Here is an 11,337-nt window from a genome sequence, read left to right as displayed (position 1 = left end):
GAAGGTGTTAGATCCCCTGCAACTAGATCTTCAGACAGTTGTGAGCTGCCATGTGGGTGCTGGGAATTGAACCCGGTCCTCTGGAAGAGCAGTCAGTACTCTTAACCACTGAGCCATCTCTCCAGCCCCTCAGGTCTAATTTATAATACAGAAAATGTCAACAAACAAAAGCTTTTTAGGACCTTTAATTAGATTAAGAGTAGGAATGGAGACCAGTATTATATTACAATCAGAAGACAAGCAGAGGAGCTCTGGTCTACATAGTGAGTTCCAGGTTGGCTGGAGCTCCACAGGGAGACCCAGTCTCAAAAACCAACAGATGGGTGGTGGTGGCGCATGCCTTTAATCCCAGCACTCAGGAGGCAGAGGCAGGTAGATCTCTGTGAATTTGAGACCAGCCTGGTCTACAGATTGAGTGCCAGGGCAGGCTCCAAAGCTATAGAGAAACCCTGTCTCAAAAAACAAAACAAAACAAACAAACAAAACATTAGGACTGGGGATAGTGACAGACAGGAGGATCTCTGGGAGCGAGGCAGCCTGGTCTACATGAGGTCCAGGACAGCTAGCACTGTGTAGAGAGACCTTGTCTCAAAAGCAAACAAACAAAATAAGCTAATAAGAGTATAAATGGATACTGAGAGTGAAAAGTATGAGAGCTACTGTTCTATATCAGCATACTGAGCAGGAGATAATTTACTCAAAGCTCTAACAGGTAAGGGCAAAGCACAAGCACCAATAAGAATGCAGGCTGTACTCACCAAATGGATCTTCCATGCCACTATTAACCAGAGTAGGGAGGCGGGGAAGAGTGTCTAAAAGAGAAAAGGTACATGCATGTGATATTGAAAATGTCAAATTTATCATCTTGCATGTGTCTTTTAAATAAGCTCTACTCACTAACACTTATTATAGCTTAAACATTATTGAAAAAATACCACTTATTAAATGAGAACATTGCTATATGGAGGCTGGTGACCTGAGCTCCAACCCTAGAACCCAGGGAAAATGGCAGAGGCAGCAGCATCATCTACAACCTCTGCATTCCTAAGGTGAAATGGGAGACAGCGACTCACCTGGGTACTCATGGGCCAGCTCGCCTGGAATACATAGCACAGCACAAACAAAAGAGACTATTCTTCAACAAGGCAGAAGAAAGGCCAGGCAGTAGTTCCACATGCCTTCCTTCCTTCCTTCCTTCCTTCCTTCCTTCCTTCCTTCCTTCCTTCCTTCCTTCCTTCCTTCCTTCCTTTATTTTGGTTTTTCGAGACAGGGTTTCTCTGTGTAGCTTTGGAGCCTGTCCTGGAACTAGCTCTGTAGACCAGGCTGGCCTAGAACTCACAGAGATCAGCCTGCCTCTGCCTCCCAAATGCTGGGATTAAAGGCCTGCGCCACCGCTGCCCAGCTCCACATGCCTTTAAAACCAGCACTTGGAAGGCAGAGGCAGGTGGTGGATCTCTAAGTTTGAGGCCAGCCTGGTCTACAGAGTGAGTTCCAGGACAGCCAGGGCTACACAGTGAAACCCTGTCTCAGAAAAACAAAAACAAGTGGCTGTAGAGATGATCAGCGGTTAAGAGCACTGGCTGCTCTTCCAGAGGATCTAGGTTCAGTTCCCAGCACCCACATAACAGCTCACAACTGTCTGTAGCTCCAGTTCCAGGGAATCTGATACCTTCACACCAATGCTTTAAAATAAAGTTAAATAAATTACTGAAAACAAACAAACAACAACAACAACAAAACTCCTACAAGTTGATCATCAAGGCACTCAGCTCCAAAGGTAGCTAGTTCACCCCAGAAACTATGCAGAAACTATGGTACAATATACTATAGCATAACTATGGTATACCAACAGAAGGGCCCAGAGGAGGGAAGAATGAGATGTTAGTGTGTGGAATAAAGACAGCAGAGTTGATGCCTGCTATGCTTCAGATGTGTTAGGAACCTTGTCCCCAGGTTGCTGGTACCAGGAAACGGAATCTTTAAGAGCTAGGACCTAATGGAGGGGACTCAGGTAACTTGAAGGAACTGTCAAGTTTATGAGAGGGACACTATTATGAAGGCCTGAGCCTGACCTTTTCCCCCTCCCTACCAGGGTCCTCATGAGAAGCCTTCAGCAAAGCTGGAAAACTTACTGGTCCATAGCACACACAAAAATCTCTGTCTAATCATTAGTTAGCCACTGAGCAAACAAGTGCAGACTACAGTGGGTACACAGAACAAAGAGCACACACACTTTACATTTACAGGTTTAGCCCAGGAGAGTCACCAAACAAAGAAAAAGACACCCACAGGGAGAGCAGTCTCTTTTCAGGGCTGCCACCCCACAGCACGTCCAGCACACGTGTCCTTGCACACTGTGTATTTGTTGTCTCTTTCTCCATTTTTTAAAACCCCCCCTTTCTTTTATTTTCCACACATACACTATATACATAAAACCAAAAAAAAGGGATTTTAAAAATTGAGAAAGAAACAACAAGTAAATAAGAAAGCTTGGCTTGTAATCAGCTGGGAGAAAAGCAGCCGAGAAACTGAACTGGGCCAGGTTCTCTAATCCCAGCTGTCAGCAGGCAGAGGCAATCTGAACTCTGGGAGTTAGAAGCCAGCCTGAGCTACATAGCAATTTCCAAGACAGCCAAGGCTACCTGGTAAAATGCTGTTTTGTTTTTTAAAGGAGGATCCCAGTACTCTGGAGACAGAGGCAGGCAGATCTCTGTGAGTTCGAGGCCAACCTAGTCTACAGAGCTAGTTCTATGACAGACAAGGATACACAAAGAAACCCTGTCTCAAAAAAAAAAAGGAAATAAATGCTGAATCAAGAAATTCTAACTGTAAAATTTAAAAGATTTGAAATATGCTATCAAAAAATACTTGTAAATCTAAAGAATCAAAAAAGGGCTACGGGGAGCTCAATGGAAAACTCATTTCACAGGATTTGGTCTCTAACATCACAAAAAAGCAAAAAGAGCCGGGTGATGGTGGCGCATGCTTTTAATCCCAGCACTCGGGAGGCAGAGGCAGGTGAATCTCTGTGAGTTTGAGTCCAGCCTGGTCTACTAGAGCTAGTTCCAGGACAGACTCCAAAGCTACAGAGAAACCCTGTCTCAAAAAACCAAAACCAAAACAAAACAAAACAAACAAACAAACAAAAAGCTAAACGAAATTATGTTTAATTAATTATCAATTTTCTTTTTCTTTAATTTTTGCTTGTTTTTCAATAACGTGGTCTTATTCTGTAGCCCATATTGGCCTACAATTTTGTGCCTCAGTGTGGCTTCAAACTCACAGCAATCCTCCTGCAATTAGCCTCCTGGTGCAGGGATCACAGGTGTGAGCTGCCACACCAGTGCAGTAGTCTCTAAGGGACTGACAGTCCACGTGCACGTTTGCTGTGCACAATCGTCAAGCTATCTTGAAGGGCTGTCTGAATCACAACCTCAACACCCGAGTGTGACACACAGCTGAACATTGTTATACTCAGTCCATTCTTGAGCTCAGAACTACTCCCTCTGCCTAGAGTAACCTCAGAGCTGGGGAGACAGAGCTGCCTAAACAGTGCTGTCTGAGTCTCATCACCAGCAAAGACAGGTTTACTTACATTTAAAAAAAAAAGAGGGGGGGGGTCCTGGTACAAGCTAGAACAGGACACCCCCCCATCCCAAAACCAATATGCACGGCCGAGGAAGGAAATCCAAGATTGGTTTCTAGCCTCCACATGTGGTCATGCACTCATCGTGTGAACACACACACCTTAAATGGAGGTGGACGAGGAAGCAGAGAACTTGGAGCGACAAGTCTGCCTGAATTCCTGCTTGCCCTAAAACCGCACCTTCCGTAATGCCTTCCTGCACTGTTTACCAAAACAGAATCTTTGCTTTGTTTTTTGAGACTGGGTTTCTCTGTGCAGCTCTGGCTGTCCTGGAACTTACTCTATAGACCATGCTGGCCTCACACTCAGAGATCTGCCTGCCTTTGCTTCCCCAGGGCTGGGATTAAACAAATGAGTCACCACTACTGAGCCCAAAACAGCATCTTAAACCAGACATATTGGTGCTGGCTTTTAATCCCAGGACTCAGGAGGATCATTGAAATTTCAAGGCCCGGCCTGATCTACACAGTGACTTCCAGGCTCACAAGGGCTACAAGGCAAGACCCTAGTCTCAAAGAAAACAATCATTTAGTCCCTATCTAAATTTTATTTTCATTTAAAATTTTGGGGATGTGCACCACATGTGAGTTTGGGGTCCTTAGAGGCCAGAAGAGGGCATTTGATCCCCTAGATCAACAGATGGTTGTGAGCCACCATGTGGATGATAGGAACCAAACCTAGATCCTGTGCAAAAACACAGTGTCCCTAACTGCTAGGCTATCTCTACAACTCCAATGTATGTATTCATGTCTATCTGTCTGTCTGTGTCTCTCTCTCTTTCCTCCCTGCTTCCCCATAGCATGCATATGGAGGTCAGCATACAAAAGTTGATTCTCTTCTTCTACTATCTGGGTTCCAATGATTAAACTCAGGTTTAATCTGAATTGGTACCTTTATTGCCTGAGCCATTTCATCCCCCAATCCCTATCTATTCTTTAAATGTATCTCTATTTAGCACCATTGAAAAAATGAAAATAAAATTTATGCTCTAGCAATGCTGAAGTATGCATGAGCAGCCCGTATATGGTGGTTCTGTTGAACTTGTCCATATTGGGTTTCATGGTCTGTTGATAAGGATGACTACCAGGTCTCTTCCTCAAAAGGGCACCAAATAGCATTACAGACGATTGTGAACCACCATGTGGTTGCTGGGAATTGAACTCAGGATCTTTGGAAGAGTAAGCAGGGCTCTTAACCACTGAGCCATCTCTCCAGCCCATTTAGCACCATTACACTGTTATAATTTTGTAATACCTTAGGTTTTTGGAGACTGGCCTATATACCATTACATCACTATGCTCATAAAACATGCCGCCTCAGCCTGGCGGTGGTGGCGCACACCTTTAATCCCATCACTTGGGAGGCAGAGGCAGGCGGATCTCTTTGAGTTCAAGGCCAGCCTGGTCTACAAGAGCTAGTTCCAGGACAGGCTCCAAAGCTACAGAGAAACCCTGTCTCAAAAAATAGATAGATAGATTAAAAAAAAAAAAAAGCAGCCTCTACCATACAACAGAAAACAAAAGTATCTGCTGGGACTAGAAAGCAGACTCAGTGGTAAGAGCATTGGCTACTCTTCCAGAGGACTCAGCTTTGATTCCCAGCACCCCATCAGATGGTTCACAGCTGCCTCTCAATCCAGATCCAGGGGATCCAGTGCCTTTTCCACAGCTCTTGTTTGCACATGATGCATATGTGTATACACTCAAGTACACACACATAAAATTAAAAAATAAATCTTAAAAAAGAGAAGAAATACCAAGAACTGTGTGCTAAGCAATTTACATGAAGATTAAGACTTTATCTTGTGCTGGAAATGTAGCCCAGAGGTAGTCATAACTGTCATAATTAACTGTAAAAATATAAAAACCAGGGGACTGAAAAGCTAGCTCAGCAATTAAGAGCACTGGTAGCTCTTCCAGAGGACATAGGTACAATTTCCAGCATCTACATGGCAACTCACAACTGTAACTTCAGTTCCAGAGGATCTGATCCTCATACAGACATACATGGAGACAAAACACCAATATACATAAAATAAAAATAAATTATAAAATAATATAAAAACAAACTTTCTTTAATGGAGAATACTTTGGGGGGAAAAAGGTAGTTCCTATTAAGATACAAAGTGGTGGTGCATGCCTTTAATCACAGCACTTGGGAAGCAGAAGCAGGTAGATCTCTATGAGTTAGAGACCAGCCTGGTCTACAGGATGACTTCCAGCTTGCTCTACAGCATTAGTTCCAGGATGACCAGGAATACACAGAGAAACCCTATCTCAAAGCAAACACAAACAAAAGATACAAGGGAAGGAGTGGGAATATAGAATTTACCCATCATATATAGGCCCTAACATGGCAACAGGGCAGCCTCCTCCATCTCCCCCCAAAAAAGACCTCCAAGTTTTACAAAGGGACAGATTCTTGGCTCAGTGTCCACTCACTCCCTTTTCCTTTTCTAGCAGCAGCAGCATCTGCAGCTTACAACAAAAGATACTCAGGTCACTTGCCTGGAAACACTCCATTAGGTAAAGCAAGAAGCCATTATCCCTATGTTCAAGATGAAAGACTAAGGCCCAAGGATGAGACATAACCCAGCCATGTGACACAGGCCTAATCTCAGTACTTCTGAAACTGAGGCAGGAGGATCATTTCAGGTTCGTAGTGAGCTTCAGACCAGTGTGATCTGTCATATATAGTAAGACTCTGTCTCTAACAAAGCAAGTTCATTTTAAAAATAAAAGACATTATCTGAGCTGGCTGTATAATTATTGAAACTTTTATTTACTGTGTAGTCACTGTCTGTCTTTTTTTGTTTATTTGTTTTTTGAGACAGGGTTTCTCTGTGGCTTTGAAGCCTGTCCTGGCACTCCCTCTGTAGACCAGGCTGGCCTCAAACTCACAGAGATCCACCTGCCTCTGCCTGCCAAGTGCTGGGTTTAAAGGCTTGTGCCACCACCACCTGCTTACTGTCTTTTTTCCTCCCCTAATCAGTACCAGTCTGCAAAGTCTGTAGAACCCAAGAGGAGAAAACAATGTCACTGCTTTGTCCTCAGGACCTAGAGTCTTAACTATCATTCACGGCTGAATGAGTAAAAGGATGGATTTAGAAATAAAGTACAGCAACATTAATAAAAGAGACAGAGAGAGAAGTTCATTCTCACTACAGTATCAAAACAAAACGGGCATCGGCTAGTTTAAAAGGCTAAATTATGTAATCCAGCACTGAGACTGAGGCAGCAATGAAAATCTGAGGCTAGCCTGGGCTACATAGCAGTATCATATCTTAAAAAGAAGAAAATAAGACAAAGAACCTGGACTAAGAGCCGGGCGGTGGTGGCGCACGCCTTTTATCACAGCACTCAGGAGGCAGAGCAGGCGGATCTCTGAGTCTGAGACCAGCCTGGTCTACAAGAGCTAGTTCCAGGACAGGCTCCAAAACCACAGAGAAACCCTGTCTCGAAAAACCAAAAAAAAAAAAAAAAAAAAAGAAAGAACCTGGACTAATTACACTGACTGAATTCCACTGGAATGCTATGCATGTCACTTAACAATTTAAGTACGAGAGTTGAAGTAGATTGCTATTCTGATGTCACATTCATGGCATGTACTGACAAAAACCAAGACAAAACTGCAGGTTTAGTCTGATCAAAACTTTTTACTAAGCAAAAAAATTAAGAAAGCATTTCCCTAAGTCTTAATGCTCTAAAAAAAAAAAAAAAAAAAAAAAAAAAAAAAAAAGACTTTAAAATAAAGTTATCATTTAAAATGAGTGCTCAAATAAATTAATGCACTAAAAAAAAAAAAAAAAAAAAAAAAACATGCATTTGAGTTCTGTCTTCAATGTTAGGCTTAGGAGCCAAAGCAGCCTTACCCATCTTCTCTTACAGACAAACTTTTTTGTTTTTTTAAACAGGGTTTCTCTGTAGCTTTGGAGACTGTCCTGGAACTAGCTCTTGTAGACCAGGCTAGCCTCGAACTCACAAAGAGCCGCCTACCTCTGCTGGGATTAAAGGCATGCTCCACCACTACTCAGCTCAGACAGACTTTTTTTTTTCTTCCCTGAAACATGGTCTTAATGGGCAGCTCTGGTTGACCTGAAACTTGTTATGAAGACCAGACTAGCCCCACCCCATAATCGCCTTTTAATAAAAGATTAGTAATTCATCACCCTTGTGTCCCCAAGGCCCCATAAAATCGCCGTTCTGCCTACAGACAGGATAAGCAAGCTGGAGCGAAGCAGCAATCTTCCGAACAGCTAATGGAAAAGACATGGTACTGGAAAGTTCAGTTCCTGAGGAATTTGTTTGGGCTGGAAAATAATTCTGTAATTTTGCTCTAATATTCAGATCTCAGCAAACAAAAGCAGTTTGTGGAAATATGACTAGCAGCTATATTAAATCTGAGGTAACAGAAAGCACTGGGCTTGCTATTTATATTTGGTTCAGCTTTCCTTCCAGGGCTAAGTGTCTGGCTTTGGGCTAGTCACTTTACATTTTAGGCAAGGCTGCATCAGCTGCAAAGTGAGAACCAATACCTCACAGAACCGTGGTGAAGATACACAATGTACGTTAATGGAACTTATACAATGTATACAAGTCCTCAAAAATTAACATGGACAGCACTATCTTGTTTGAGGAAACAAGCCAGAAAGTAGCAAGCCTGCTATAAATTCAGAATTTCAGAGCTAGGTGTGCTGGTACAACCATAATCTTAGCACTTGGAAAGACAAAGGCAGCATAAGAGAGTTCAAGGCCAGACTAGGCTAATTGGTGACCCATTCTCAAATAAATAAATTTCTATGACCAATAATTGAAGAATAGCTGGGGCTAGAGGTGTAAGCACCACAGCTGAGCGGGTATTGGATTCCAGTCCTAGCACAACAAAAAAGAAAAAAAAATGTGAACTAGCAAAATGGTTCAGATGGTAAAGGCTCTTCCTGCGCAAGCCTGGTCATTTGCGTTCCATCCAGGAACCCAAGTGAAGCAGGAGAAAACCAACCCCACAGAGTCCGGTCTCTAATGTCATACCTGCACTGTCTCCACTCCACTCTCTCCCACACTCATTTAAGAAAACATTTCTTTCCCCTTGAGATAAGGTTCTGGCTGGTCTTGAACCCATGATCTTCCTTAGCCACAGAAGTATCGGGGTTACTGGGATGTGCCACCACAACGTTCTAGGAAAGATACAACCGGTATCATGGTATGAGCCTGTATTAAGAACCTTCTATCTCTATACAACATTAACACAATCCAAGCGTTTCAAAGCCATTTCCATTACAAAATGCCAGGCAGAATAATGAAGACTTTATTTGCCCACATGGCAAGGGTGGGAATTTAGCCTCAAAACACCTTTCCTGATTCATGTAAAGTCCCAGTTGCCCTCCCTCCGGAATTTGAAATACTAATCAGTTTTCAAAGGGGTTTCTACCTTGGCCTCTATGATGTTTTACCCGTATGCTAAGTCTCGCGATGGGGTCTCTGACGGGACTCTAACCAAATTGGATCAGATCCACGAATCCAGCGGTGGCCAGAAAGAATACATTTTATCACTCTTCCCCTAAACCGCTGCCATTCTTTTCACCTGGTAAAAACAAAACAAACTTGCTCTCTAGAATATACTGAGTTTTCTACAAAGCAAGGTCTTCAATGAGCGGACTTTTTCTTTGGAGTTTTTCTAGGGAATCGAGGAGCTGCGTGGGCGAATGAAAGTGCCAAAAACTATTTGCAGGAAATGAATGATGTCCTAGAAATCTCTCCGCTCCGATTTTCAGGTTTCTAAAGCAATGATTCGCTTGAGTTGTTTGCCCGCCCCATACACACACACACACAGACACACACACACACACACATATATACACACACAGCTGCCACACGCATCGCAGTAAATTCCACTCTTCCTCAGTTTCCGGGGTTGGGGCTCCAAGTCTCACTTCTTTTTCTTAGACACCATCCTCTGGGGGCGAAAAGCGCCTTGAGTTTTGATCCCTAACTTCCCGGAGGCTGACACTTAGGAACTGGACAATAACCTCGAGGTTTCCACAGAAATTACGCCAGGCTCCAAAGCCTCCGTCCGTTCTGCTCCGCAGGGATGCATAGGGCTGAGGGAGGTCACTTTTGAAAGATGGACTTTGACCCGATCCAGTTACAGTAACCGGATCCCCAGGGAGCGGTCCCCGGCAGGACGTGCGGGCTCCCTCGGAGACCGAGACTCCAAGCACAGTCACAAAGGGGGAAAAAGCGGCGCAGACAAAAGGGCCCCGCGGAGCTGGGGGGCGGAGAGCGCGAGTCTGCGCCGGCCCGGCCACAGGCGGGGACACAGCAGCGGGACCGTTGTGGGAGGGCCGAGGGAGGAGGCTACGGCCCGCCACGCCCTGGCTGCACGGACCGCCGCCCGCGCCGTTACCCCCCACCCCGGCCCGGCCCGCGACCCTCCGCTCAGCCGAGACTGCGGCTGCGGCACGCGCGAGTCGCTCACTTTCCCGAGTTTGGAGAACTCACCCAGGTCGCCGCTGCCTCCGCGGGCTCCACAGCACTTTCTGCCGGAAATCCTACCTGGTCTCTGGCCGCCTGGCTAGAGCCGGAGCCTTCGGCCCCCGGGGAGGGGGGGCGGAGGGAGCAGGCTGGACAGTGAGGATAGGAAGTGCCTCCGCGGAGGCTCACGGGACTTGTAGTCGCCAGCCGTGGCCAGCTGAGTGGCGATCGGGACAAAATGGCGGGAACTGCCGGCCCTCCGCCCCGCGGGGCCTGGCCCCCCACTCTGCCCGTCTGGGCATGCGCCGCCCGCGGCCGGTGCGCTGCACATAAATGGGTTTGGGCAGCTTGCCTAGTTCTGAGCAAAGCAAAGGTCTCTGGCTTGGGAGGACACGTTCAGTAACAGACGCCCGGCGATGCCCAAGAAAGGAGCTGATGGATGTGTGGTGTTCTACAGTCTGTGTCTCAAACTATCGAGAGACAATTTGAAGGGTCAAAAAGTTACAGTTTACTCTCAGTGTTGTGCGAAAATAAGGAACCCAGCCCATTATGCACAGACATTCAACCTCCACACTCTCCACTGTCTGTATTGTCCGCACTATCACCTAGTGGAAGCCACCATCTGTCTCTGAGTTGCACTCATTCCAGACCCCAGAGCTATCACCCTCCAGAACCCTCCTTGCGGCTGCTGGAGGACCTTCTAAATGCCAAACCCATGGGTCACACCCGTATTAGACCTAAATGTAACTTTTTGTTTTGTTTTTTGTTTTTTGAGACTGTATTTCTCTGTGTAGACCGGGCTGTCCTGGAACTCACTCTGTAGAGCACAGAGATTCACCCGCCTCTGCCTTAATGCTGCAGTTAAACACATGCGCCACCACCGTCCAGCCAAAAATGTAAATGTTTTTAAATTACCATACATACAAAAGAACCCGGGAAGCACAGGAGAAAATCTATGCCTTTCAAATACATAATCCATAACATCAAAAAATCGCAATAGATTACACCCAGTTGTGGTGGCACACATCTGTATTCCTAATTGCTCTGGAGACTGGAAGTATTGTGAGTTCAAGATCAATTTAGTTTACACAGTTCCAAGGCAGCCAGAGCTACATAGTAAGACCCTGTCTCAAAAAAAAAAAAACAAAAGCAGGGCTGGAGAGATGGCTCAGTGGTTAAGAGCATTGTCTGCTCTTCCAAAGGTCCTGAGTTCAATTCCCG

At 45.1% G+C, this 11,337-nt stretch overlaps 1 protein-coding gene across 6 annotated transcripts in view; it reads right to left on the bottom strand.

Moving 5' to 3' along the window:
• The window catches only part of Phactr4 (phosphatase and actin regulator 4), a 79,322-nt gene extending 68,982 nt beyond the window's left edge, over positions 1-10,340 (bottom strand). For 2 of the 6 annotated variants that reach the window (XR_007593706.1, XM_050153034.1), the window contains exons 1-2: positions 8,674-8,809; positions 759-812 (exon numbers count right to left, since the gene is read on the bottom strand). Coding sequence is in view for 5 of the 6 variants with exons in the window: in XM_050153034.1 (XP_050008991.1) it covers positions 759-812; positions 8,674-8,764 (145 nt within the window). In the remaining variant the exon portion in view is untranslated. Of the gene's footprint in view, positions 1-758; positions 813-8,673; positions 8,810-10,143 lie in introns of those variants that run through there. The other 4 variants (XM_050153071.1, XM_050153052.1, XM_050153047.1 and 1 more) reach the window with 4 other exon arrangements.
• Positions 10,341-11,337: the final 997 nt, after the last annotated feature.

The sequence above is a fragment of the Alexandromys fortis genome, unplaced genomic scaffold (assembly GCF_014885135.2).
Source record: "Alexandromys fortis isolate MF-2015 unplaced genomic scaffold, M_Fortis_MF-2015_v1.1 scaffold_26, whole genome shotgun sequence".
NCBI lineage: Eukaryota > Metazoa > Chordata > Mammalia > Rodentia > Cricetidae > Alexandromys > Alexandromys fortis.
This window is presented reverse-complemented; position numbering and strand designations above follow the sequence as displayed.